The 26,501-nt window shown below is 43.8% G+C and overlaps 1 protein-coding gene across 1 annotated transcript; it reads left to right on the top strand.

Annotated features, from left to right (window-relative positions):
• MTHFS (methenyltetrahydrofolate synthetase) lies at nt 1-25,785 on the top strand. The gene is made up of 3 exons (XM_068991250.1): nt 1-158; nt 15,898-16,159; nt 24,271-25,785. Exons 1-3 carry the CDS (start codon nt 39-41, stop codon nt 24,492-24,494), a joined length of 606 nt encoding a protein of 201 aa, XP_068847351.1. The 5' UTR covers nt 1-38; the 3' UTR covers nt 24,495-25,785.
• Nucleotides 25,786-26,501: the final 716 nt, after the last annotated feature.

Here is a 26,501-nt window from a genome sequence, read left to right as displayed (position 1 = left end):
CTCGCGGAGTGCGGACAGGGGCAGGATCGCACCAGGAGATGGCGGCAGCGGTGGCCGTGAGCGGCGCCAAGCGGAGCCTGCGGGCCGAGCTGAAGCAGCGTCTGAGGGCGCTGAGCGCTGAGGAGCGGCTGCGCCAGTCCCACCTCTTGGCCCAGAAGGTGAGACACCGCGACGACAGCCATCGCAGCGCCCGGGGTGCAGCCACCCACGCCAGACCTGCGGATCTGCGCAGGCGCGGCCCTCTGGGCGCGCGCACGTCTGCCCGCCGCGCGCACGTCCGCTGAGCGCGCTCATGCCTGGTCCCCGTGAGCGCGCGCAAGTCCCACGATGGTTGTGGGGTATTGTTGGGCACAGTGTGGAGGGAATCAGCTCAACGTGGAGTGTTATGGGCCTTGTGAGGGAGACGATGGAGGTGGGTGACAGGGTGCTGAGGCAAGAGCAGCGTGAGAACAGAAAGATCTGGAGGGCGGGACCACCTGGGTCCAAGGTACCTTCAGTTCATTTCAGTTCAGTCGCTCAGTCGTGTCCGACTCTTTGCGACCCCATGAATTGCAGCATGCCAGGCCTCCCCATCCATCACCAACTCCCGGAGCTCACTCAAACTCATGTCCATCGAGTTGGTGATGCCATCCAGCCATCTCATCCTCTGTCGTCCCCTTCTCCTCCTGCCCCCAATCCCTCCCAGCATCAGAGTCTTTTCCATTGAGTCAAATGTTCGCATGAGGTAGCCAAAGTATTGGAGTTTCAGCTTTAGCATCAGTCCTTCTGATAGGTAGGTAGAACAGGGAAAAGGAGTCCAAAATGGCAGTGGCTACAAGATAAGGAAGGGAAGAGCCCGCGAAAATGAAACAAAAGAAGGTCCCAGGACCAGAGTGAGGACCTCAGGTAAAACAACACTCCTGGCTGGCCCAATTTACATAGGACTGGCCCAGGGAGAGATAAACATATAAATAGAGGAGCCAAAGCTAGCTTACTCTCTCTCTCTCTCTCTCCCGCAGGCTAGGGCGCTCTTCTCCTCGTGTCTTTAGATCGACATGCCCTCACGCCTCAAAGATGGATTTTCCTGCTATCTTCTAAATAAAATAGAGCTGTAACATTGAGCTGTAACACTGATTTTTCTAAGAGCTATAACGGTCCATTTGAGACCTGAGAGGTATAACACGGTCTATCCAAGACCTGAGAGCTGTGACACGCTGAGGGGGCTTTAATGTCCGTCACTCCAAATCTTTGTTGTGACGAGACAAAGAATCGAGGCACATACACTCACGTGACACTTCCAAAGAACACCCAGGACTGATTTCCTTTAGAATGGACTGATTGGATCTCCTTGCAGTCCAAGGGACTCTCAAGAGTCTTCTCTAACACCACAGTTCAAAAGCATCAATTCTTCAGCGCTCAGCTTTCTTCACAGTCCAACTTTCACATCCATCCATGACCACTGGAAAAACCATAGCCTTGACTAGACGGACCTTTGTTGGTAATGTCTCTGCTTTTGAATTTGCTATTTAGGTTGGTCATAACTTTCCTTCCAAGGAGTAATCATCTTTTAATTTCATGGCTGATTCCACCATCTGCAGTGATTTTGGAGCCCCCCAAAATAAGTCTGACACTATTTCCACTGTTTCCCCATCTATTTGCCATGCAGTGATGGGACCAGATGCCATGATCTTAGTTTTCTGAATGTTAAGCTATAAGCCAACTTTTTCACTCTCCTCTTTCACTTTCATCAAGAGGCTTTTTAGTTCTTCACTTTCTGCCATAAGGGTGGTGTCATCTGCATATCTGAGGTTATTGATATTTCTCCCAGCAATCTTGATTCCAGCTTATGCACTCTTAAAGAATTACAGGGACTTCAGATAGTTTGGACTGCGGCCTCCCAAAGCAGGCATGGATCTCTGGTCTTGGAGAACTAAGATCCCTCATGCTTCGTGATGTTGCTGGAAAAAAAAAGTTATGAAAAAGAGTCCATAGCAGTAAAATGACCAGAGAAAGATACGATTACTTCAGAGGAGCACCTGCAAAATAGGGTGCAGAGATGGTCAAGGATGGAAGCCCTTCGGAACCTGTGGAGGGCTGGGCCTTGTCTCTGTGGCCTCGGGCCTATCCTTGTGTCACGCAGTAGGTGAACGTTAAGTACATTTTTGAATTAATGACAGAAAGAACTGATTTCTCATACTCAGCCTGCTCAAGAAGATAGGACGCAGGAGAGATGAGGGAACTGAGTCTGGTTTCCTGTCTCTTGGTTATGATGCCTCCAGTTTGTTACTTTCACAGATTAACTTGCTGTGTATTAATACTTTGTTCATGTGATGATACCAGTTTCTCTTATCAGTAAAACAGTCGATAGATCCTGTCCCAGAGGCATGTGCCAAAGGTGTCTGTGAGACTGGTTTTTGTTGGACACCAGAGAGGGGAAAAATGAGTGTCCTATGAATAACTAAATATTAGTGATTCTGTGTCAAACTAGTGATCCATCTTCCTCAACATCTGGATGTTATATTTGGATGTTATCAGGATGTTATATACCAATGTTATATTTGGAATTAACTTCTTTTCCTTGATGTGCCTTGAAATTAGATGTGCCATAAGAATTTCTTAATTACCCTTCACTAATATACCATCCATTAGTTTCTCAAAATTCCTATGGGTTAAAACAGTAAAGCAAATACAAGCATTTCATTCCACTTTTTGTGTATATAGGTGTGCATGAGGTGGGGGGGGGGGTCTATGCAGATGATGTCTATGCAGATGTTGGTTTATTCAAACTCAGTATTTTTAGCGATTATGAGGAAGGCATTGGTTGCTTTAGTGAATGTGGAGACGCATATCATCTTATCCTTACTCTAGGTGCTTAAAATTTAGCTAATTAATTCACATATACTGAACCCTGTCGGGGTCCAGCCCAGGTGGATCCAGGGAATTCGAAGCGGGGATGGTGTCGGCGTCTGAGGAATTAACTGCTTAATTAAAGATATGGAGGGAGATTAGAAAGAAATAGTGTAGTAGGAAAATAAGTGGAGAAAAGAGGCTGAATAACTTGGTTTATGCAGAAAACCAATAAAACTCCAAGACAAGAAGTTTGCACCACCTATGTAGGCCACCGGCTCCCGCTTGAATAGCGGAGGATGCCCCGCCTTGGGCTCCCTCTCGCGTGGGTCTTAGAAACCAGGGCAAGTAAGTAGACATGGCGAGCCTCCACACTCCAGATCGGAATTCAGCCAGAAAAGAAGAGAATGAGAAAAGACCACACGGGGGAAACCAGTCTTTCCAGGAAATGATCCGTTTCTTTATTTTCCAGGTCCACTTTTATACTTTTAGTTATACATAGAGATAAATGTGTTCTCAGCATATCTTTGTTCTTACAAGGGTCTTACGTTTGTTTTACAATATCTTCTGGTCTGGAGACCGATTAACATTTTATGGCTCCACCTTTCTTTCTATCGATAAAGGTTAATCGATCAGAAAACTTGTTTTCCCTTAAGATCTGTTTAGTCTTAAGATAGTGATAAAGTTACATTTTTACATAGCAAGGACACAATGATTTATAACAAAGAAAGAGGAGTACAGTGATCTATAACAAAAGAGAAAATTCATTAACTCAAAAGTCTAGTATTGCTAACATCAAAACTACTATATTTCTTTTTCTACATTCCAATTATATCGATTAACATACTCCCAGGTGCCTAAGGATATGGAGGCCTGGCAGCAATCATTAACTCAGCAATGAAACCCTTCACCAACATGATTTTTGTCTTTAGAAAAATGCTATGCTAACTAAGACTTTCAAAATACTCCAAACTCTCTGTGCTGTTTATGGTTGAGAGGTTGTAAACAATCATGTAGGTAGTAGCAAGAGTGTGGATAAGCCTGTCACACAAGCTAGCCTGCCAGCAGAGAGGTTTTTGAACTGAAACACCCTTGTCACACCCAGGAGATTTAATAACTGGAGTCCTAGTTAACTCCTTTTCAGAGAGAGGTGGTGGAGAATAGCCCCCCATAATGTCAGAAGTGTAGGTGAAAGGCATAATGCAGCAAGGCAGGCAAACTCTGGTGTTTGGGGCAGATGCACGAGCAGATCCAGCGAGGCTCCCTTAAGGCCTGACTCGCCTTTGCCTGTCGGGCCCCTTAACCTCATGACCTTTGCCACAGGCGGGACTCCTCATGCTCCGGCAGAACCCTTTGTTGTTGTTTAGTTGCTAAGGCATGTCTGACTCGTGACCCCGTGGACTGTAGCACGCCAGACTCCTCTGTCCATGGAATTTTTCCAGCAAGAATACTGGTGTGGGTTGCTGTTTCCTTCTCCCAGGGATCTCCCTGGACCAAGGACTGAACCCATGTCTCCTGCACTGAAGGAGCCATCAGGCTTTACCTCTGAGCCACCAGGGAAGCCCATATTGAACCCTACTGTGGCCCATACTTTGCCATGTACTTAGTTATAGGATGAAAAAGATAGGATTGTTGCTCTGAAGGAGCAGAGTCTGGAAGAAGAAACAGACATGTGAATAAAGAATTCCAGTGCTTTCAGATAATCTGGTAAACATCAATTGTAGAACTATAACTTAGGGGAGGGGGACTCAGAAGGCTTTCCTTCTATAGGAAGATGTTTGAGATGTTTTTTGTAGTACAAGATGAATTTTGTCAGGTGAAGGGAACGTGGGATGGGTGAACATGTACAGGAATATTTTGGCAAGAGAAGGAAAGGCACAATTGAACATGGATTTTGGAGCTCTGCAGATCTGAATTTAATCTGGCTACACTGCATTTCAGCTGCCTAGGGCCTTGGACAAATCCCTTAATCATTCTGAGCCTCTGGTTCCTTATCTGTAAGAGGGATAATGCCATCCTTGCAAGACCTATGGTGAGGATTAAAGAAGTGGCTAAGGGATGTATTGATAAATCCTGAAGGAAGAGAATATTGGCAGCACTTTTGGAAAATAGGTTGGGGATGGAAGAATGAAGAAAAAATATATAGAGGGCAGTAGGGGGCTGTTGTGATAGTTTGGATGAGAGATAATAAAGCTATAAACAAGGGTGTGGATGGTGAAGCTGAGGGGAAAAAGGCAGGTGAATGGGAGACTATGCAGTGAGACCCACCAGGATTGGGCAGTTAATTGGATGACATTAGAAAGTACTGGGAAAGAGGAGTCACTTACGATTTCAGAATTTAGAGCTGGAGGTAAATGTTTGTTTATTTATTTTTAAATACTTACTTATTTGGCTGTGTTGGGTCTTAGTTGAGGTACATGAGCTTAGTTGTTCCCCAGCATGTGGGATCTTAGCTCCCAAACCAGGGATTGAACCTGCTTTCCCTGGATTGCAAGGTGGATTTTTAAATACTGGACCACCAGGGAAGTCCTGATAAAGGGTTTTTAACATTACTAGGTGCAAGGAATGTAGGTGTTGGAGTAGATTTTGGAGGGGCATGGGGAAAATAAAGATGAGTTCAATTTGGTTTCTTTGTCTTATGGTACATTAGAAACAAAACACTCCAGGTGGGAATAGGAGCCATATAGAGACAGGACCACTGGTATATATATATAGATATAGAGACAATACACTGGACAGCTGAGCACTGGCATCTGAGGAGAGACCCACAGCTTTCAGTAATAAATATACTTGAGCACATATAGCCAGATGTACTCATGTAAGACATCTGTTTCATAACCAAAGATTTCATAACTCTTACTGTATATGATGAACTCTAATATTTTCTGTTTCATTTGCTGATTATAACTCACTGTTGTTTCATGACCAACCATGGATCAAGGCCCAAAATATCAACGTACTCGGACTAGAACAGTGATTTGCCATAATGTGTGTACAATACAATAAAAGTATTAAATGATGTCTTTCTCCAGTAATTTTAAAGTAGGCATATTCTTGTTGACAGAGAAATAAAACAAAATAATTTAGGATTTTACCAGAAAATGACATATAGTAAAGAAATCAAACTTTGTGCTGTAGTTTGACTCCTCAGCAAATAAGATGAGGAAATTAGTGCCCAGTACTCATTTTGTCTTATATCCTATGTGCCAATTTCTTTCTTTTTAAAAAAGTATTTATTTATTTAACTGTGCTGGGACTGCTTCCCTGGTGGCTCAGATGGTAAAGAATCTGCCTGCAATGTGGGAGACCTGGGTTGGATCCCTGGGTTGGATCCCTAGGTTGGGAAGATCTCCTGGAGGAGGGCATGGCAACTCACTCCAATATTCTTTTTTGTTTGTTTGTTTTAATATAAATTTATTCATTTTAATTGGAGGCTAATTACTTTACAATATTGTATTGGTTTTCCATACATCAACATGAATCCACCACGGGTGTACATGTTCCCCATCCTGAACCCCCCTCCCACTTCCAATATTCTTGACTGGAGAATCCCCATGGACAGAGGAGCCTGGTAGGCTACAATCCATGGGGTCGCAAAGAGTCAGACACAAGTGAGTGACTAAGCACACCGGAGGGACTTAGTTACAGCAGGTGGGATCTAGTTCCCTGACCAGGGATGGAACCCAGGACATTGGGAACACAGAGTCTTAGCCACTGGACCAGCATGGAAGTCCCACTTCTGAATTGTTTTAATTTTGGTAATCTTAATTTTAATTTCCAAGTATTACAAAAAAATTATCTGCTTTCTTTCCAAAGCAGCTTTTTTTTGCCCTATAGATGCATCTATCTTCTTGAACTTGTCTGAGAAGACTAATTAGAATTTTTTTAAAAAAATCCATGTTCTCTGAATTATAATTATCTGTTTCCTGCTGGATCACTCTCCTCACCTCCCCTTTTAAAAAATCCTTCTAATTAGTGTTTGGCTTTCTAAAATGTTTGATGAACCTTTATTGTCTGTACATATTTATGAATGAAGGTGTGATCACTAAAGTGGGGATTTCCTTTGCTTTTAGTAGCCACTTTGGAATTCTGTGGTAAGAACGGACTCTTGTCTGACCTACATGCTTGTTCTCCCAGTGTTGTAATTTGTTGCTCTTATCTGTAAATATTGTCCTATCCAGGGCTTTTCTGGTGGCTCAGTGGTAAACCCACCTGACAATGCAGAAGATGCAGGTTCTATCCTTGGGTCAGAAAGATCCCCTGGAGAAGGAAATGGCAACCCTCTCCAGTATTCTTACCTGGGAAATCCCATGAACAGAGGAGCCTGCTGGGTTACAGTCTATGGGGTTGTGAAAGAATCAGGCAGGACCGAGCACTTATGTGTGCGCGCGTGTGCACACACATGCACACACGGGCACACACACACGCACACACACGGGTTACAGTTCTGTAGAACTCAAAGACATTGTTATGCATATTTCTTTGAGTAGGAACCAGGATCCTATCTCAAGGCTGTACCACCATTTGATTGTTTTTCCTGTTTCTGTAACCCCTCCCCTCCCTGATTAGCAATTGTTTGAATCCACCCTTTGGAACTCAGGGAAAGTCAAGGAGGCTGAATGAAGCCTATATCTTACAGATAAGAAATGGAGAACACACAACAGATCTGTACTCCAGAGCCCCACAGAGTCCTGCTCAGTTTGTATTTAGGGAACTGGGCAACTATGACTGTGATAACTTCCTGTCAAAATGGGGCATAGGACTGCCCCAGCTTGGAGAATAGACACTGAATTGGAAGTATTCCTGAGTTCCCAGTCCCAGATCTGACTCTTGGTCTGCCATTTTGTTGTAACAGACCCAATTAGAAGTAGCTGGAGGAGGGATAACTGGAATTTTAATAGACAAAATAAATGTCACTTCTTTTTAGAAGAATAGGCCTGAAACCCAGTCTGGACCTGGCACTTCGGAGAGACTTGTAGCCAGGTAGCCAGTTGCCCAGTTTTATAAAAAGTAAGGTAGAAAAAAATAAAAAATAAAAAGTAAGGTAGAAGTTCAGAGAAGGCAATGGCACCCTACTCCAGTACTCTTCTTGCCTGGAAAATCCCATGGACGGAGGAGCCTGGTAGGCTGCAGTCCATGGGGTCACTGAGTCAGACATGACTGAGCGACTTCCCTTTCACTTTTCACTTTCATGCAATGGAAAAGGAAATGGCAACCCACTCCAATGTTCTTGCCTGGAGAATCCCAGGGACGGGGTCGCACAGAGTCAGACACGACTGACGCGACTTAGCAGCAGCAGCAGCAGCAGCGAGGTAGAAGTTACTAGCCTCCAGCAGACATTGTTTTGAGAATGGTGACATCCAAGCCTGACGTGACTCAAAAAACTCGTGTTTAGCAATACAAGGTCTAATCTGAAAGTACACCCATAGCATCACCTAGTTATTTCCCAGAATGTTTGAGCCATAGCTACTCTATTTTGACTTTTAATTGTAAACTTTTTCTTAATAGCCAAAGCAGATTTCACCATTAATGATGTCAGTGTTTTTCTACGTATGAGAAGATGCAAGAATTGGAACTCGTAAAATCTTTTCTGGAAAAGATCTAACTACCTGAAGGCCTGTTTTGCCAGTTTTTCCCAGAGCACGGAGTGCCTCATTCTTGATTTTCACCCTGAACTCCTTTCAGGGGAGTTGAAAGTCAGCAGTTGCAGTGGCCATGATTTAATCTTTGTAGATGTAGATGGCAAGTACCAGTTTTCAGTTGGCAGAGCCCCTTTTTGGTTATAAACTTGACCATGATTTTGAGGGAGGCATTTCATGACTATTTTATCCCATGGTGCTGTGAATGTCCATTTTCAGGTTTGGCAAAGATTTTGTTGACAGGCCACTCAATGTGCTGTTACTGGACTAGGCCATAAAATAGTATCCAGAATTCTCTGGACCACCTGTCTTACTAGCCTCTTGGTCCTGGAAAAGATTCCCTCTTGTTGCTTCTTCCCATATCTAGAGTTACACTGTTACCATCATCGATCTCATATGGAATTATATATTATTTTATCACAGGCCTCAGTCAGCATTTGGCAGTGTAAGAAACAGCAATTTTGTAAAACAGGTGAAATACAAATAACATAGCCAGCAGTATTAGTAAAGTCACAAGTAAGACTTAAGAGCTTCCATTAGATGTAGCTCAGTATATCAGAGGTCATTGTACTTAGCCTACTCTGTACGAATCTTTATCTTCCAGGGAAATTATATATTGGCACTGTCTATAAGGCACATAGCCCAGTTTTCTGGTGTTACTAGACTGATCATCTTTAGTATGATTTAATTGTTTCCAACATAGAGGAGCCTTTAAACCTAAATTACCATAGCCTGGTGTTATCTATATAAATCCATCCTATAATTGTGGGAGATGTTTTTTCCTCCTTTGCTGAAACTTTGCTTGTTGATCTGTTTGAGCTTGAATAATAGAAGAAAGCTCAAATTTATGGCCAGAGTCAGAGCAGGCATTATTAATTGGCCTGGTGAGGGGATCCCATCTAGTAATATCACAGTGATCTGAATATGACTATATATATATATATATTTTTTTTAAGTAAATTTTCTCAGGGCCAACCAGTTAGAGTCTTATAGTAGAGAAATTTAACAAGGTAACCCAGAACTAGACACAGGTAATTGGCCACAAACCCAACAATTGGATTGATTTCTAAAACTAGCATCGGATCAGGTCTATGATAGAAAAGCATTTGATTTGTATGCAAATGTCTAAGAAGTCAAGAAAACGTTATAAATGATCATACGAATCAGGTCCAGCATCTTGGACAAGCTGTCTGCCTCTGATGTCGTCATCTCCTCATCCTGGTGTAGTGTAGTTTCTCCTCTGTTTGAGCATCATTTTAAGGAGAGATCAGGTCAGCTGCCTTCTCTATAGACCAGTCCAGTGTAGTGGCCTTTGGAAGTGGGAATTAATCTAAAAGTTAATTTCTCTTCAGTTTCATGCATGAGCTAGTTAAGAGTACCTGATAAAAAAAGTCCTTCCATCCAGGTTGGAGATAGGCCCTAAAATTATGTCTTTTTCCAGTACTGGTTGTAGGTCATGAGGCATCTGATCTTCATCCAAAGATAGATTACTGAGATAAGCTTCAGAAACAAACTTAGGGTGTCCTTTAAGAATTCAATTAAATTTTACATTAATATCACATAACAGCAAAAAACTATCCAAGAAATGAGTCTTAGTAGATGCATACCTCCATTAACAAACTGGGATTTAACATTTATTGAAAAGTCCTTTTTTTCCCCCTAAAATTACCCTCATTTTTTATAAAATATAACCAAATTAAGGCTAGTTTGTTTGCAAAATAGGTCTGTTCTTACTAATTTTGGTCTGATGATTTATATAACCATAATTGATCATAGACTTTTTGTTTTGCTGAAACATTTATAGAGTCTCAGACTGAATTTTTAAAATAAAACAGGGCTGGGAAACTTACACCAAAGGCTTATCACAGATTTTGCCTAACAAATCTAGGTGAATTTTTCCCCTTTTAAGGTCTCAAAAATTCCTTGAGATTTTTTGTACCTGTTAGTGAGATAACCTTCCTAACTCATTTGATAAACTTACTGGAAACCTAAGAGTTTCCAATTTCTGGAGGAGTCAGATAGAGAGAAAATATAATTGTTTTGTTTATAACATATAATTTTACCAAAGTATTGTCATAATTAGTTTGAGAGAAAGGTTTTCCCTATTCCCAGAAAACATAAGAAGATTCAAACCCGTAATTTTTTAGATAGAGACCATAAAAGTTATAAGCATATTTGCTGGTTCATTCAGACCTTCTGCTAACTTTTGTGTAGTTACCAGGTTTTCCATTAGAATACCAGGATATATCAGAATGTTAAGAACTCCATATAATTTCTAGGATATCTGTATTAGTAATTTTACCATACATTATAACATGAGTGGATTTATTACTCATTTGATAATCTTTTCCATGTAATTTAACCAACCAAATAAATACAGTTTAATATCTCTCCTTGGGACATTTCAGGGGCCCTCTGAAGCACCCCAAAGTTAGCTAGAGGTCAAAAGAACTTCAAAAGAATTCTATTTAGGAAGTTTTATCGAAAAGATCAATTAAAAGGGTTTAGAACATGTGGTCAGATTTAGTCAATGTTGGCGGGTGTATCATTTAGCTTGTTGATATGTCAAAATAGGGGTAAATACCAAGGCTCAAGGTCTAGTGAAAGTCAGCTCCGCCATCTTGGACCTAGTTGACTGTAACCAGTTTTTTGATGGCTGTGTCATTTCTAACAAAATCCATTTATCTAACTAATTGTAATCCAATTTTAGAAAATCCTAATCATGCATAACTCTTTTTAGTATTTTTTTATACCTTTTTTTTTTTTTAACTGAAAACATATTTCCTACTTCCCTTTAGCAAACAAGAACTAACTTTTATATTAGCATTGTATAGATTGGTGAGCGTAAATACCAGTGATAATTTCTAAAACCCTTGCTTTCTTAGAACATTTTAGGATGGCAACAAACATTATTCATTTATAGTCCCAAATCTCTTTAGTTTTCTTTAAAGGAAATTAGTGTTTAGTAGTAAATGTTTCAAAACCTTATTTTATTTGGAAATGACCTAACTATTCAATAGACTTCCAACACTTAGCACACTTGGCACAACCCTTAGAAATTTAAGTTACGCCAATCTGGAGAGACTATTTTAGACAGATATTTCTAAAGAATAATTATTCTTAAGAGTTTATATAAAAGCTCATATCTCATTGACATTTTTTTAGAAGTTTCTTCACTTGAGGTAATTTCCTTGTTGATAAACTTGTAACAGATATGATAATATTTAATTTATATTAAACCCAGGTACAATGAAAATATTCTACTTAATGTTAATTACTCTAAGACATGTTTATATTAGATAGGTCAACAAACAAACATTAATACAGGTATTTAATACTGAATATTTCCCAGTTTGCATGAACCTGGAATTTATTGTTTAATTTAGAATTATTTGATTTGTAAGCACTTACTTTTCTTTAAGCCAATTAAATAGAGCTCATTTACAAATTAACCTCAAAAATATTATCCAGAGACAAAGACATACCAAGACATATTTAGACAGACACAACACAAGACCTAGCTTCATTTTCTTAGTTTAGTCATGAATTAGATATTACAATATAAAATTTACTAGTTTATTAAAAAAAAGTTGAAATAAATAAAAATTGTAAAGTCTTTTTTCCCCTTTTCCCTCAGTCTTAGGAGTTAGAGATGGTCTAGATAAGTGTTCCTGAGAGCCCTGGTCTCAAGGCACAGGGAAAGAAAATCAAGTTCTAACAAAATGGCGGCAGGTCTGAACCAAATGGTGGCCAGACAAAGCAAAATGGCCATCAAAAATCACAACACGGTACACAGAGTTAAAACACACACATATAAACCTGGCAGTCCTCATCAGATACTCCCTTAAATACAAGAATACAGTCTCTCAGAAAACCTCCTATAGAGACACAACTTCAGATCCAAGTACTAACAGAGTAAAGGAAAATATCTCGGGTCTTCAAAGATTTCAAAGGGAGGAAAGGAAGCCAGGTTGAAAGAAGGGGGAGGAGGTGGGGGGGGCAAAAGGGGTGGCCTTACAGACGTCTCCTGCCACCTGCAGATACCCAGGCATTATGGAACTTTACCCTGGGCCTCCAGAGAAGGGAGGATGGGAACTCGGCCCTACCAGAAATCAGACCAGACCAGAACCAGAATTCGAGTTCTCTGCCAAGAGGAGGTGATCAGTCTCCAATCCTCAGTTCAATCTGAGGCCCTTCGACCAGATTCCTGCGTCCAGGACCGGGGGACTAGAAAAACAGGGAAGGATAGGAAGGGTTAAGGAGAGGAAAGAGAGAGGGAAGGGGAGAGAGGTCAATAAAGTCTCTTGTTCCTTACTAGTCGGGGCACTCTGGCCAGTTGTCCACGTCAGGAAGAGACCAGGGACAAAAGGGTCCCAGTTATGGCCGCTGGGTCTGGTCCATGGGCAGGCAAGCTGGCCCCTGAGTACCCCGAGTGGTCAGTCTCAATGAAGAAGAATCCCCGCCAGAGTCGCCATTTGTTGCAGCAAAGGGGACCCCTGCTGCTGCTGCTGCTAAGTCGCTTCAGTCGTGTCCGACTCTGTGCAACCCCATAGACGGCAGCCCACCAGGCTCCCCCCGTCCCTGGGATTCTCCAGGCAAGAACACTGGAGTGGGTTGCCATTTCCTTCTCCAATGCATGAAAATGAAAAGTGAAAGGGAAGTCGCTTAGTCGTGTCCAACTCTTAGCGACCCCATGGACTGCAGCCCACCAGGCTCCTCCATCCATGGGATTTTCCCAGCTAGAGTACTGGAGTGGGGTGCCATTGCCTTCTCCGAAGGGGACCCCTACCAGGGCCCAAAACTGGGCTCTTGTCTAACACTCGGAAATGAATTGTCCGAGGAGACACATGCTGACAAAGCAAGAGATTTTACTGGGAAAGGGCACCCGGGTGGAGAGCAGGGGGTAAGGGAACCCAGGAGAACAGCTCTGCCACTTGGCTCGCAGTCTTGGGTTTTATGGTGATGGGATTAGTTTCTGGGTGGTCTTTGGCCAATCATTCTAATTCAGAGTCTTTCCTGGTGGCGCACGTGTCTCTCAGCCAAGATGGATGCTAGCGAGAGGGATTCTCGGAATTGGACAGATAAGCTGTGTCTCCTTTAGACCTTTCCCGAACTCTTCCGTTTGGTGGTGGCTTATTAGTTCTGTATTCTTTATTGGGATCTCCTGTCATAAAACAACTCATGCAAATGGTTACTATGGTGCCTGGCCAGGGTGGGCGGTTTCAATCAGTGTGCTTCCCCTAACAGTCTCACAGTGAATTTTAACTGATGTTTGTTACTGCTTGTTCAGGTTTTGATTTTCTATGTTCTGCTTTAAAGAGCCCAAGATAGACACTTAACTTTCCCAGAAAGTACTTGGGTGCCAAAAGCCTCAGGTCTGCCCAGTGTCTAGCTCTTACAGTTCCACTTGCTTTGCCCACTTCAGGCCTGATAACAGCTTTGTAACTGCTCAGAAAGATGGAGTTAGCTTCCTTCCTTGGCACTGGGTTGGTGTGCTTTTGTCTACTTAACTCTGTGTCCCTTTTTATTAGGAATAACTGGGTATTCTGTGCCTGTGTCTTTCTGGCACTCATATTTATAAGCCACCTTTGCAGTCACTTTTCCTTCTTAGCTCGGAGAACAGGGAAGAACAGAAAAGGAAGAAAAAGGGAGCTGAGGGCTAACTTCAGAGACTAGGGATGTTCTGGGATTATTAACATTTCTATAGTGAGCAAAGCTCAGCCCATTGCTTCTGCTTCTTGTTAAACTGAGTACAAAAGAATGCTTTCGCCCAGGTCCTCCTTCTTATTAACACAACATGACACTCATTTTAGAGGGCCTTTGCTTCTCCAGGATCCCCCACCTTCCATTTTTATGAACACTTTTATTTTTTATATTATTAAAAAAAATTATTTTTGGTGCACCTATTAACCCTAAATATTCATTGGAAGGAATAATGCCCAAGCTGATGCTCCAATACTTTGGCTACCTGATGTGAAGAGCCGACCCACTGGAAAAGACCCTGAGGCTGGGAAAGATTGAGGACAGGAGGAGAAGGGGGACAGCAGAGGATGAGATGGTTGGATGGCATCACTGACTAAATGGACCTAAGTTTGAGCAAACTCTGGGAGATGATGAAGGACAGGGAAGCCTTGTGTGCTGCAGTCCATCGGGTTGCAGAGTTGGACACGACTGAGCGACTGAACAGCAACAACTGTGGCATGTGGGATCTTAGTTGCCTGACCAGGGATCAACCCTTGCCCCCTGTGGTGGAAGTCTTAACCACTGGACCATCATAGAAGTCCTTGTCTTTGTTAACATTTTAACATTCATTTGAATAGAAGAGCTTTAGCAATTGGGAGGGGGGTGGGTAGTGCCAACAGAATTGTACGGTATGTCATCTGCCCTGGGGAGTTTATAGACTGGCTAGGATGCTATGTTTAGGACACAGAAAACAATGAATAATTGACTTATGATAGCACATAGCTGTTAGGTTGTATAGTGACTACACATAGTAAGGGTTCTGCAGAAGTCAGGAAAAGTTAGGACTTGAATTGGGCTTAAGTGGTGGAATTTGAGAGGAGAGAAGCCTGACAGTCTAGGGAGTAGAGAAACTTGTGCTGGTTGGGGGTTTGAGGGTGGCTTCCCTGGTGGTCCATTGCGTAAGACTATGTGCTTCCAATGCAGGGGGCTGGGTCAGGGAAATAGATCCCACATGCTACAACTAAATATCCCACATGTTGCAACTAAGATCTGGTACAGTCAAATAAATAAATATTAAAACAATGACAACAACAGCCACAGAGGAAAAGAAAACAAGCTTGTGAGAGCCAAGGTTCAGAGTTAAAGCAGAGACTCTCAGGGAAAGACACACAAGTCTGCTAGAATGGGCACTACCCATTCTACCCATTGGCACTACCCACCTCCCTCCCAGTGGTGGGGGTCAAGTTTGGAATTTTCCATATTTTTAGACAGCAGTGTCCCACCGTGACCTTTTAATGAAATTTTGCATCTGCTAGAGTAGGAAAAGATCTGGGAAGATTGAAGGCAAAAGGAGAATGGATCAGCAGAGAACGAGATGGTCATATAGCATCACCGACTCAGCTGACATGAATCTGAGCAAACTCTGGGAGATAGTGGAGGGCAGGGGAGTCTGGCGTGCAGCAGTCCATGGGGTCCCAAAGAGTCAGACACGACTTAGAGACTGAAAAACAACAACAACAACAAAGAGTAGATGTTCCAGAGAGGTGTTACGGGATCAGAGAAGTAAGCGTTGGGTCCAGAAGTAAAAGTCAGGCTTCGGGATGCAATATTATTTGCCATATTGTATCACCCCACTGTTTGTGTGTTTGTTTTTGGTTAAAAAGTCTGGAGAAGGCTGAGAGAAAAAGGAGGAAGTGTTAAAACTGTTAAGGGGAGCCACTTGTTTTAAAAAGTATCATTTCTCGCTTAGGTGTTTACCCATAGTGAATATCAAAAGTCCAAAAGAGTGTCCATCTTTCTGAGCATGCCAGATGAAATTGAGACAGAGGAGATCATCAAGGACATTTTCCGACAAGGCAAAACCTGCTTTATCCCGCGGTACCAGCTGCAGAGCAGTCACATGGATATGGTGAAGTTAGCATCGCCAGAGGAAATCGCTTCACTGCCCAGAACTTCCTGGAACATTCAGCAGCCCGGTGAGGATGAGGTTCTGGAGGAGGCCTTGTCAACAGGTGAGCATTACAGTATTAGAACTGCCATGTTAGGATGCTGTCCTGCTGCATAGGCTTGTTAGACCTCTGATCCGCTTGTCGTGGTTGAGTCGGGAGGGTCACTTTTTCTACAGGGATGAATTTCACTTAAGTTCCAAGTATTCTACAGGGATGTATTTCACTTAAGTTCCAAGCCACCCACCTAACCTGGCTTACGGTGAGATGCCCTCTGTAAGCTGTGACATGTCAACTGTAATAGGAAAGTATCAAGGTATTGTTCAGGGCTTCCCTGGTGGCTCAGTTGGCAAAGAATCCATCTACAATGCAAGCAGACCTAGGTTCGCTCCCTGGGTCGGGAAGATCCCCTGGGAAAAGAAATGGCAACCTACTCCACCTGTCTTGCCTGGAGAATCCCATAGACAGAGGAGCCTGGCGGACTGCAGTCCATGGGGTCACAAAGAGTCAGACACGACTGAGTGACTAAGCAGGACGAAGGTATTGTTCCTTTCCACAGACTCTTGCCCTGAACTTCTGGGTTGGATAATACATCTTTCCTAAATAATACTCTGTTTCCCAGGACTTCCTGGAGGTCCAGTGTTTAAGAACCCACCTTCCAATGCAGGGGATGCGGGTTCAATCACTGGTTGGGAAACAGATCCCACATGGCTTGGGGCAACTAAACCCTCCGGTTGTAGGAAGAACCCTTGTGCTGCAGCAAAGACCCAGCTCAGCTAAATTAAAAAAAAAAAAAACCTGCATTTTCCGTGGTTTCAGTTGCAGTCTGTCTGGTAATGAGTGAGTGAGTGAAGTCGCTCAGTTGTGTCTGACTCTTTGAGACCCCATGGACTGCAGGCTCCTCCGTCCATGGGATTTTCCAGGCAAGAATACTAGAGTGGGTTGCCATTTCCTTCTTCAGGAGATCTTCCCAACCCAGGGATTGAACCCAGGTCTCCCACATTGTAGGCAGATGTTTTACCGTCTGAGCCACCAGGGAAGTCTGGTAATGAGTACATTACGATTAATGCAATAAGCATTTGTGTCTCCAGCACAGACTTGTCAGCTACTTGGGCGTCCCAGGGTCATATCACATACAACATGTTCCAAAGTGAATCGTGCTCCCTCATGCCTCCTGTCTTGTGTTTCTCTTAGGTTTAGTACCATCACGCACCCACTTGACCGTGTCAGAAGTCTCAAGATCACCCTTGACTCTTCTCTTTCTCGCATGTTCCATGTGTGGCCCATTGCCAACTCCTGGTGATTTTTCTTGTTGTTCAGTCACTAAGTTGTCTCCAACTCTTTGTGACCCCATGGACTGCAGCCCGACATTCTTCTCTGTTCATGAGATTTCCCAGGCAACAATACTGGAGTGGGTTCCCATTTCCTTTTCCTGGGGATCTTCCTGATCCAGGGATTGAACCCAGGTCTCCTGCATTGGCAGATAGGTTCTTTACTACTGTGCCACCAGGGAAACCCCTGTGGATTAATACTTATTCAATCTGTCCACTTCTCTCTTATCCCACTGCAGTCCAAGCCACCATACCCCCTTGTCTGGGGTATTATAATAGCCTCCCAACTCTTCTTCCTCTCCACGCCTTGTATTCTGTCCTCCCTCTCAGTCATATTATTTATATAGTCATTGCAACAAGATTTCTGAAATGCAAAGTTAACTTCTTCTCTCCCCAGTTTAAAGTCTTTCAGTGACTTTCTGCTGCCCTTACTTTGAAGTAAACATTCCTTAACAAGGTTCTTCCTGGACTTCCCTGAAGGTCCAGTGGTTTAGAGGCCACCTCCCAGTGTAAGGGGTGCAGGTTAGATCCCTGGTGAGGGAACTAAGGTCCCACATGCTGCAAGGTGTGACCAAAAAATTAAAAATGAAACAAAAAATCCAAGACTCTTCCTGATTGAGCCTTGCTATTCTTTCCTTTTGTACATCTTTCTACTCCCTTACTTTATCATCTGAATTCCAGCCACTCTAAATCTCTTTCAGTTTCCCAACCCTATTTTTTAAAAATTTGAAATATAGTTAATTTACAGTATTGTGTTAGTTTTAGGTGTGTAGCAAAGTGATTCAGTCATACATATGTTCAGTTCAGTTCAGTTCAGTTCAGTTCCGTTTAGTCGCTCAGTCGTATCCGACTCTTTGCAACCCCATGAATCGCAGCACACCAGGCCTCCCTGTCCATCACCAACTCCCGGAGTTCACTCAGACTCCCGTTCATCGAGTCAGTGATGCCATCCAACCATCTCATCCTCTGTCGTCCCCTTCTTCTCCTGCCCCCAATCCCTCCCAGCATCAGAGTCTTTTCCAGTGAGTCAACTCTTTGCATGAGGTGGCCAAAGTACTGGAGTTTCAGCTTTAGCATCATTCCTTCCAAAGAAATCCCAGGGTTGATCTCCTTCAGAATGGACTGGTTGGATCTCCTTGCAGTCCAAGGGACTCTCAAGAGTCTTCTCCAACACCACAGTTCAAAACCATCAATTCTTCGGCGCTCAGTCTTCTTCACAGTCCAATTCTCACATCCATACATGACTACTGGAAAAACCATAGTCTTGACCAGACTAGTTGGCAAAGTAATGTCTCTGCTTTTGAATATGCTATCTAGGTTGATCATAACTTTTCTTCCGAGGAGTAAGTGTCTTTTAATTTTATGGCTGCAGTCACCATCTGCAGTGATTTTGGAGCCCCCCCAAAATAAAGTCTGACACTGTTTCCCCTGTTTCCCCATCTATTTCCCATAAAGTGATGGGACCGGATGCCATGATTTTAGTTTTCTGAATGTTGAGCTTTAAGCCAACTTTTTCACTCTCCTCTTTTACTTTCATCAAAAGGCTCTTTAGTTCCTCTTCACTTTCTGCCATAAGGGTGATGTCATCTGCATATCTGAGGTTACTGATATTTCTCCCAGCAATCTTGATTCCAGCTTGTGTTTCTTCCAGTCCAGCATTTCTCATGCTGTGCTCTGCGTATAAGTTAAATAAGCAGGGTGACAATATACAGCCTTGACGTACTCCTTTCCCTATTTGGAACCAGTCTGTTGTTCCATGTCCCATTCTAACTGTTGCTTCCTGACCTACATACAACTTTCTCAAGAGGCAGATCAGGTGGTCTGGTATGCCCATCTCTTTCAGAATTTTCCACAGTTTATTGTGATCCATGTAGTCAAAGGCTTTGGGATAGTCAAGAAAGCAGAAATAGATGTTTTTCTGGAACTCTCTTGCTTTTTCCATGATCCAGCAGATGTTGGCAATTTGATCTCTGGTTCCTCTGGCTTTTCTAAAACCAGCTTGAACATCAGCAATTTCACGGTTCATGTATTCCTGAACATCAGGAAGTTCACGGTTCATGTATTCCTGAACATCAGGAAGTTCATGGTTCAAATTCCTTGGAGAATTTTGAGCATTACTTTACTAGCGTGCGAGATGAGTGCAATTGTGCGGTAGTTTGAACATTCTTTGGCATTGCCTTTCTTTGGGACTGGAATGAAAACTGACCTTTTCCAGTCCTGTGGCCGCTGCTGAGTTTTCCAAATTTGCTGGCATATTGAGTGCAGCACTTTCACAGCATCATCTTTCAGGATTTAAAATAGCTCCACTGGAATTCCATCACCTCCTCTAGCTTTGTTCGTAGTATAGTATTTGATATTATATCCATCCATGATGGGCTTCGCTGGTGGCTCAGTAAAGAATCTGCTTGCAATGCAGGAGCCACAGGAGACATGGATTGGATCCCTGGGTTGGTCAAGAATATCCTTTGGAGGAGGAAATGACAACCCACTGCAGTATTCTTGCCTGGCGAATCCCATGGACAGAGGAGCCTGGCAGGCTACCGTCCATGGAGCCACAAAAGAGTTGAACATGAGCGACTGAGCGACCAGACAACAACAATAGCATATCTTGCACCCTGCACCCCCCTCTTAGGTGCTTGCTCTTGTCCTCTGTCCGTTAGACTGAGGTCACCTGTGCCTTTCAGCAGCAGGAGCAGTGTATGCTGTGGAATCCACCTGGACTGCAAGCCCTCAGCTTCATTTCTTGTGAGCTGAATGCCTTGAAGGAGCAGTTAGACCTCTCTGAGCACTGTGTATGTTTCTTTCTTCAGGGGATGGTAGTAATACTTGCCCTCCTGCCTCACCAGGTAGATGAACTGATCAGCTTATGTGAATCATCCTTCTGTCCCTGGGGTATAGATCGGTGCATGCCACATTGTAGACACTTCACAAATGTTAGCTTCTGTGCTTCTTTTCCTCTTCTAGAAGCTGGACTTTGGATAAGAGTCAGATGTTGCATAGGATGATCTGAACAGGTAGCTACTTGAGTATAGTCAGGAAACTTAGATAAATATGATCAAGGGATGTCTTATTTTATCTTTCACTCTCATTCTTCCCTTCATAGTAAATAGAACGGAGATCAGCGTCTTTCCGGGGAACCACAAAAACTGTTCCCAGAGGTAGGGGAAAGGATTCCACCTGCTTAGTGGACCACGGGCACCTCGCAGTGTAGGATACGAGCAGGTCACACCAGATTGTGTGGGCAGGGATGGATGGATGGACATTTCACTGAGGTCCGTGAGGACTGTTACGATTAGATAAATTGATGAAAAGATTAGACATAGGCACCCTGCTATATTTAAAATGGATAACCAACAAGGATCTACTGTACAGCACAGGGAACTCTGCTGAATGTTATGTGGCAGCCTGGATGGGACGGGAGTTTGGGGGAGAATGGATACATGTATATGTATGGCTGAGTCCCTCCTCTGTTCACCTGAAACTATCACAACATTGTTAATTGACAATACCCCATAACAAAAAGTTAAAAAATAAAAAGATTATTTACAGACATGGAAAATAGCATCCCAAGAGCAAAAGCAGGAAATCGTGGGGCAGGTGTGTTGGACAAGGAATCTATCCATTTATCTAGGATCGCCCAAGTGTAATGGGTGATGCTATGGGTGAGGTGATTGGGGTGAGAGTGTCGTGGCTGTGCACCCAGTTAAGGATGTGGATGTTACCTTTAGGAGATTGTTACTGATGGAGAGTTTTGGGGCATGGGGAGTCATGGTGAAGGATGGATTGGGACCAGCAGGGCCTGGAGGTGGGATGACAGTTGGAATTCCAGGAGAAATGCCATCTTCAAAAAGCTGAGCTGAGGTTTCTGGCAGTATGCAGAGCTGGCTTGGAGAAGTTTATCATGTTCCTGCAGAGGACTTTGTGGGAGATGTGGCCAGGACACTGAACTTAGCAAGAAGAGCAAGGAGAAAGAGAGAGAAGGTTATGCATAGGATATGTTGAAAGGAGTGTTAGAAAGCTCCATTTAACTGCCGGACTCTCACACTTACTGTTTTCAGTTTTCTCTTTAGTATTAAAGGGAGTCCTCTGGCCAAGCTGATTATATTGTCCTGCAAAACCCAGGATGGACAGTCTGAATTCAGAGCATCCTAAGAGGTGTCTGTGGCCCAACTGCCGCCTCCTTGGCCAGAGGTAAAAAGGATGTTTTGTGAAGGTTAACTGAATCCTCAGTGCCTAGTGTGTACTTTCAGTCTCAAGAATAAATCAAGGCCTTTAGAGAATCCTCTTTCCTCATTTTCTTTCAGGGCCTAGGTCCTGGGCTTTTATTTTTTTGCCAGGGGGCAGGGGGTGTCGATGAATTCTACAGCTCAGTGTCTGCCCCATTTCCCAAAGTTAACCTTACCCTGCCAATTCCCTTGTTGCTGACTCTGACGATACTGTCCTGTCTGCACGTTACTGTCCTTTTTGCCAGCTACTGACATTGTTTCCACTTCCTTCTATGGGAAACTCTTTCCTTATGTTCTGTGATGTGGGTCCGCAAAGGAACGGAGGAAAAGATGTGTGCAGGTATGTTCTGGGTGTGATGACAGAGCTGAACTTTAAGCTCAGGAGGAAGACTTGGAAGGGGCGGAGTCTGAGCCAGAAGTCACTGTGATTTCTGAGAGAGAGATGAGCAGAGCAGGGACAGGGAGGGAAGGTGACGATCAGTGGCCAGAGCCCTGTAGCAAGTTGGGATTAGAGTAGATGAGCAGGTGTTGATGAGCAGGTCATCAAGAAGGTGACCTTCCAGATGACCTTCCCCAAGAAGGTCATGCCTGTCATTGGAGGTGTGCTCAGCCAGGTTTTTCAGGCAGGGGTTGACAGGTGTGCTGGGTACCCAGGAGAAGCTGAGTTCATCTCGCAGTTCTGCAGGAAGTCAGAACAGCTGCTGATAGTGGGGGCCCAGCCTGGCTGGCAGTCTGAACACCTCTACCCTGAACAGCCCATTCCAAAGAATTCATGGCTCCCAGCCCTTGCTGGTACATCTTTGCCAGCAACACTGCATGCGTGGTCAGTCCTTGCTAAGCTGGAGGTTACTTGGACACCCCCAGGACAGCCCTCAGAAGGCTGAGGCTCAGTACAGGATGGCCACCTGGTAGATGATTGGGTTGGGTGTGTGCTGCTGCTTGCGAGCAGTGCTGGTGTGTCCAGCTCCCCGCCAGGGGCTGGAGGGTCACTCCCTGAACCTCACAGAGTCTACGGAGCTCCTCACGACCTTTGTGGCCTTCTGCAAACCTCCAACTGTGGGCAGCTTTTTGTAACTTTGAAGACCCTGCCTTCCTCTCTGAGCCCTGTGCTGACAAGGCCGTGGCCAGTTCTGGTCCTTGTGTCCCTGGGAGAGTTCCAGCCAGAGGACCAACCATGGGACCCCATCTGGTACCTTCGGAATGTTCCTGAATAGGTCAAAGGTCGCACTCATGTGAATCCAGGAAAGCAGGACAATTTGGCCTCCCCGCTTCTGTAAGAGGGGAGATGAAAAGGGTCAGCTTAGCCCTCCTAACAGCTCACCCTACTGCTGCTAATCGACTTTGACAAGAGCTCTGTCCTTCCTGACTTCCCTCTGACCCTCTCCAGCTCTGCCAGTTGTCAGCGCCCTGGGACACTGACTCCCAAACTTGGCAGGAGTGTGTGTAGAGTCATCTGTATGCTTAGAGAAAGAAATTAAGAGAAAAAGGACTTAGGCCCTATCCCTGGAGATTCTGTTTATCTTCTTTAACATTTGTTTTTATTTTATTTATTTGGCTGTACCAGGTCTTAGTTGTGGCATGTGGGATCTTTAGTTGAGCCATGTGAACTCTTAATTGTGGTTCGTAGGATCTAGTTCCCTGACCAGAGATAGAATCCAGGGCACCTGTATAGGGGTAGCAGCCTTTCAGCCACTGGATCACCAGGGAAGTCTTGAGATTCTCTTTAACTAGGTGTGGATAGGGCCTGGGAATCTGGCATTTTTGTACATGTGTGCATGAAAAATGGAAAAGGGCATGGCAACCCACGCCAGTATTCTTGCCTGGAGAATCCCATGGACAGAGGAGCCTGGCAGGCTACAGTCCGTGAGGTCGCAGAGTCAGACACGACTGAAGCAACTTAGCATGCATACTTGAAAGAACTGCCAGAGGATGGATGATGGGCTTACTAGTTGCTGAGTAATTTTTATTTCTTTCTTTGTCTTTTTAGTTTTTTCAGATTTTCTACAAGGATCGTGTATTTCATTAAAAATCATAGGAAAAATAGACATCATTTATCAATCGTTATACACACCACCATGTGTAAAATAGAGAGCTAGTGGGTAGCTGCTGCATAGCACAGGGAGCTCAGCTCGGTGCTCTCTGATGACCTAGACGGCTGAGGGTGGCAGATCCACGTGGGAGCAGACATATGTTACTTTGCTGTACAGCAGAAACACAACATTGTAAAGCAGCTGTGCTCCAAAAAAAAAAAAAAAGGGTGTCGTTGCAAAACAAAAACCAAATCGGGAAGTGATCGGTTTTTTCTTGCCCACATTGGACATTGTGCCATGGTAGGGCCCGAGGAGAAAGGTGGGTGGGTTGTCACTGAGGTCTTGCATCTCGATAATGAACTCTGATGGGGGCTCCAGGGGTCAGTTGGCGGTCTGATCCAGGGCTTGGGCCAGTAGCACGTACTGTGCCTCCCTCTCCTGGCCCAGGCTCTTGGTGACATGGATATTGCCTGTGGCCTCATCAATCACAAATACAGTAGCTGGCCCCTCTCCAGTCAGTGGGTACCTGGTGTGGCCCTAGTCCCGGTCCATATTAACCTTCCTTATAAATTTGCTCCTCTTTTCCACAGGGGGACTTGACCTCATCTTCGTGCCAGGTCTCGGGTTCGACAAACAGAGCAACCGTTTGGGACGGGGCAAGGGCTACTATGACACCTACCTGAAGCGCTGTCTGCAGTCCCAGGACGTGAAACCCTACACCCTGGCCTTGGCTTTCAAAGAGCAGATCTGCCTCCAGGTCCCGGTGGATGAGAACGATGTGAGGGTAGACGAAGTGCTTTACGAAGACTCCTGAGCACCTTTGGCTCTGACGACCGCAGCTGAATAATCAAGGTTTTGTGCCAGAAAAAAGTCGAATATGTGTATTTTCTCTTTGTCAGAAATTAGTGGAAATTGCACACTAATGTGAATATGGGCTGTATTGTTTTCAATGTAAGATACACCTAACATGAAACCAGTTTTTAAAATCAATAGCCGTGTGTGTAATAGGACATTGATTAAAACGGAGACTACCACCATGTGATTTTAAATTTAACTTTCTGGCCTTAATGTCCCAGGTTGGTCTCTCTGCTTTGTGGTGGTGGTGGTTTAGTTGCTCAGTCGAGCCTGACTCTTGGTGACCCCATGGACTATAGCCTGCCAGGCTCCCCTGTCTATGGGATTCTCCAGGCAAGAATACTGGGGTGGATTGCCATTACCTTCTCTCGACCCAGGGATTGAACCCAGGTCTCTCACGTTGCAGGCAGATTTTTTTACCATTTGAGCCATTAGGGAATCCCTGGTTCTGCTTTGAAGTGTAAGTTGAACATTCATGAGGCGCTGTGCTCTAACTCAGAGTGTGAGGGGAAAGGAAACTTATGGGGAATGGACACTGTCATGAGGTCCTGTCAGGGGTCTGAGTCAGTCTGGCAGGCACACAGAGACCGAGCAATTACTAAATGATTTGGAGTTTGTTTTGCATTCAAAGTTCCCCAAGAATATTCTCCACTTTTATCATGGCTTCACTTACTCAACTGGAAATCATGTCTGACGCTTTCTAACATTTGATGGACAACAGACTAAAACCTTTTATGATTTAAATATTTAAATCTGGCTAATGTGTTCCCATCTCTGCTGTTCCGGGTGTCAGTCACTGATGAATTTAAGATCTGGTGTCTTACTAACAAACACATGAAAAGATGCTCAACATCACTCATTATCAGAGAAATGCAAATCAAAACCACAATGAGGTACCACTTTACACCAGTCAGAATGGCTGCGATCCAAAAATCTGCAAGCAATAAATGCTGGAGAGGGTGTGGAGAAAAGGGAACCCTCCTACACTGTTGGTGGGAATGCAAACTAGTACAGCCACTATGGAGAACAGTGTGGAGATTCCTTAAAAAAATTGCAAATAGAACTACCTTATGACCCAGCAATCCCACTGCTGGGCATACACACCAAGGAAACCAGAACTGAAAGAGACACATGTACCCCAATGTTCATCGCAGCACTGTTTATAATAGCCAGGACATGGAAACAACCTAGATGTCCATCAGCAGATGAATGGATAAGAAAGCTTTGGTACATGTACACAATGGAGTATTACTCAGCCATTAAAAAGAATTCATTTGAATCAGTTCTGATGAGATGGATGAAACTGGAGCCGATTATACAGAGTGAAGTAAGCCAGAAAGAAAAACACCAATACAGTATACTAACACATATATATGGAATTTAGAAAGATGGCAATGACGACCCTGTATGCAAGACAGGAAAAAAGACACAGCTGTGTATAACGGACTTTTGGACTCAGAGGGAAAGGGAGAGGGTGGGATGATTTGGGAGAATGGCATTCTATCATGTATACTATCATGTAAGAATTGAATCGCCAGTCTATGTCTGACGCAGGATACAGCATGCTTGGGGCTGGTGCATGGGGATGACCCACAGAGATGTTATGGGGAGGGAGGTGGGAGGGGGGTTCATGTTTGGGAACACATGTAAGAAGTAAAGATTTTAAAATTTAAAAAAAAAAAAAAAGATCTGGTGTCTTAAAAGGACGCATTTGAATCAGTTCTAATGAGATGGATGAAACTAGAGCCTATTATACAGAGTGAAGTAAGTCAGAAAGAAAAACACCAATAGAGTATATTAACGCATATAGATGGAATTTAGAAAGATAGTAACGATGACGCTATATGTGAGACCGCAAAAGAGACACAGATATAAAGAACAGACTTCTGGACTCTGAGAGAAGGTGAGGTGGAATGATTTGAGAGAACAGCATTGACACATGTATATCACAATCTGTGAAATAGAC

Source organism: Capricornis sumatraensis, chromosome 19, assembly GCF_032405125.1.
Source record: "Capricornis sumatraensis isolate serow.1 chromosome 19, serow.2, whole genome shotgun sequence".
Lineage (NCBI taxonomy): Eukaryota > Metazoa > Chordata > Mammalia > Artiodactyla > Bovidae > Capricornis > Capricornis sumatraensis.
Note: the sequence above shows the minus strand (reverse complement) of the source record. Positions and strands in the feature narration are given on the sequence as shown.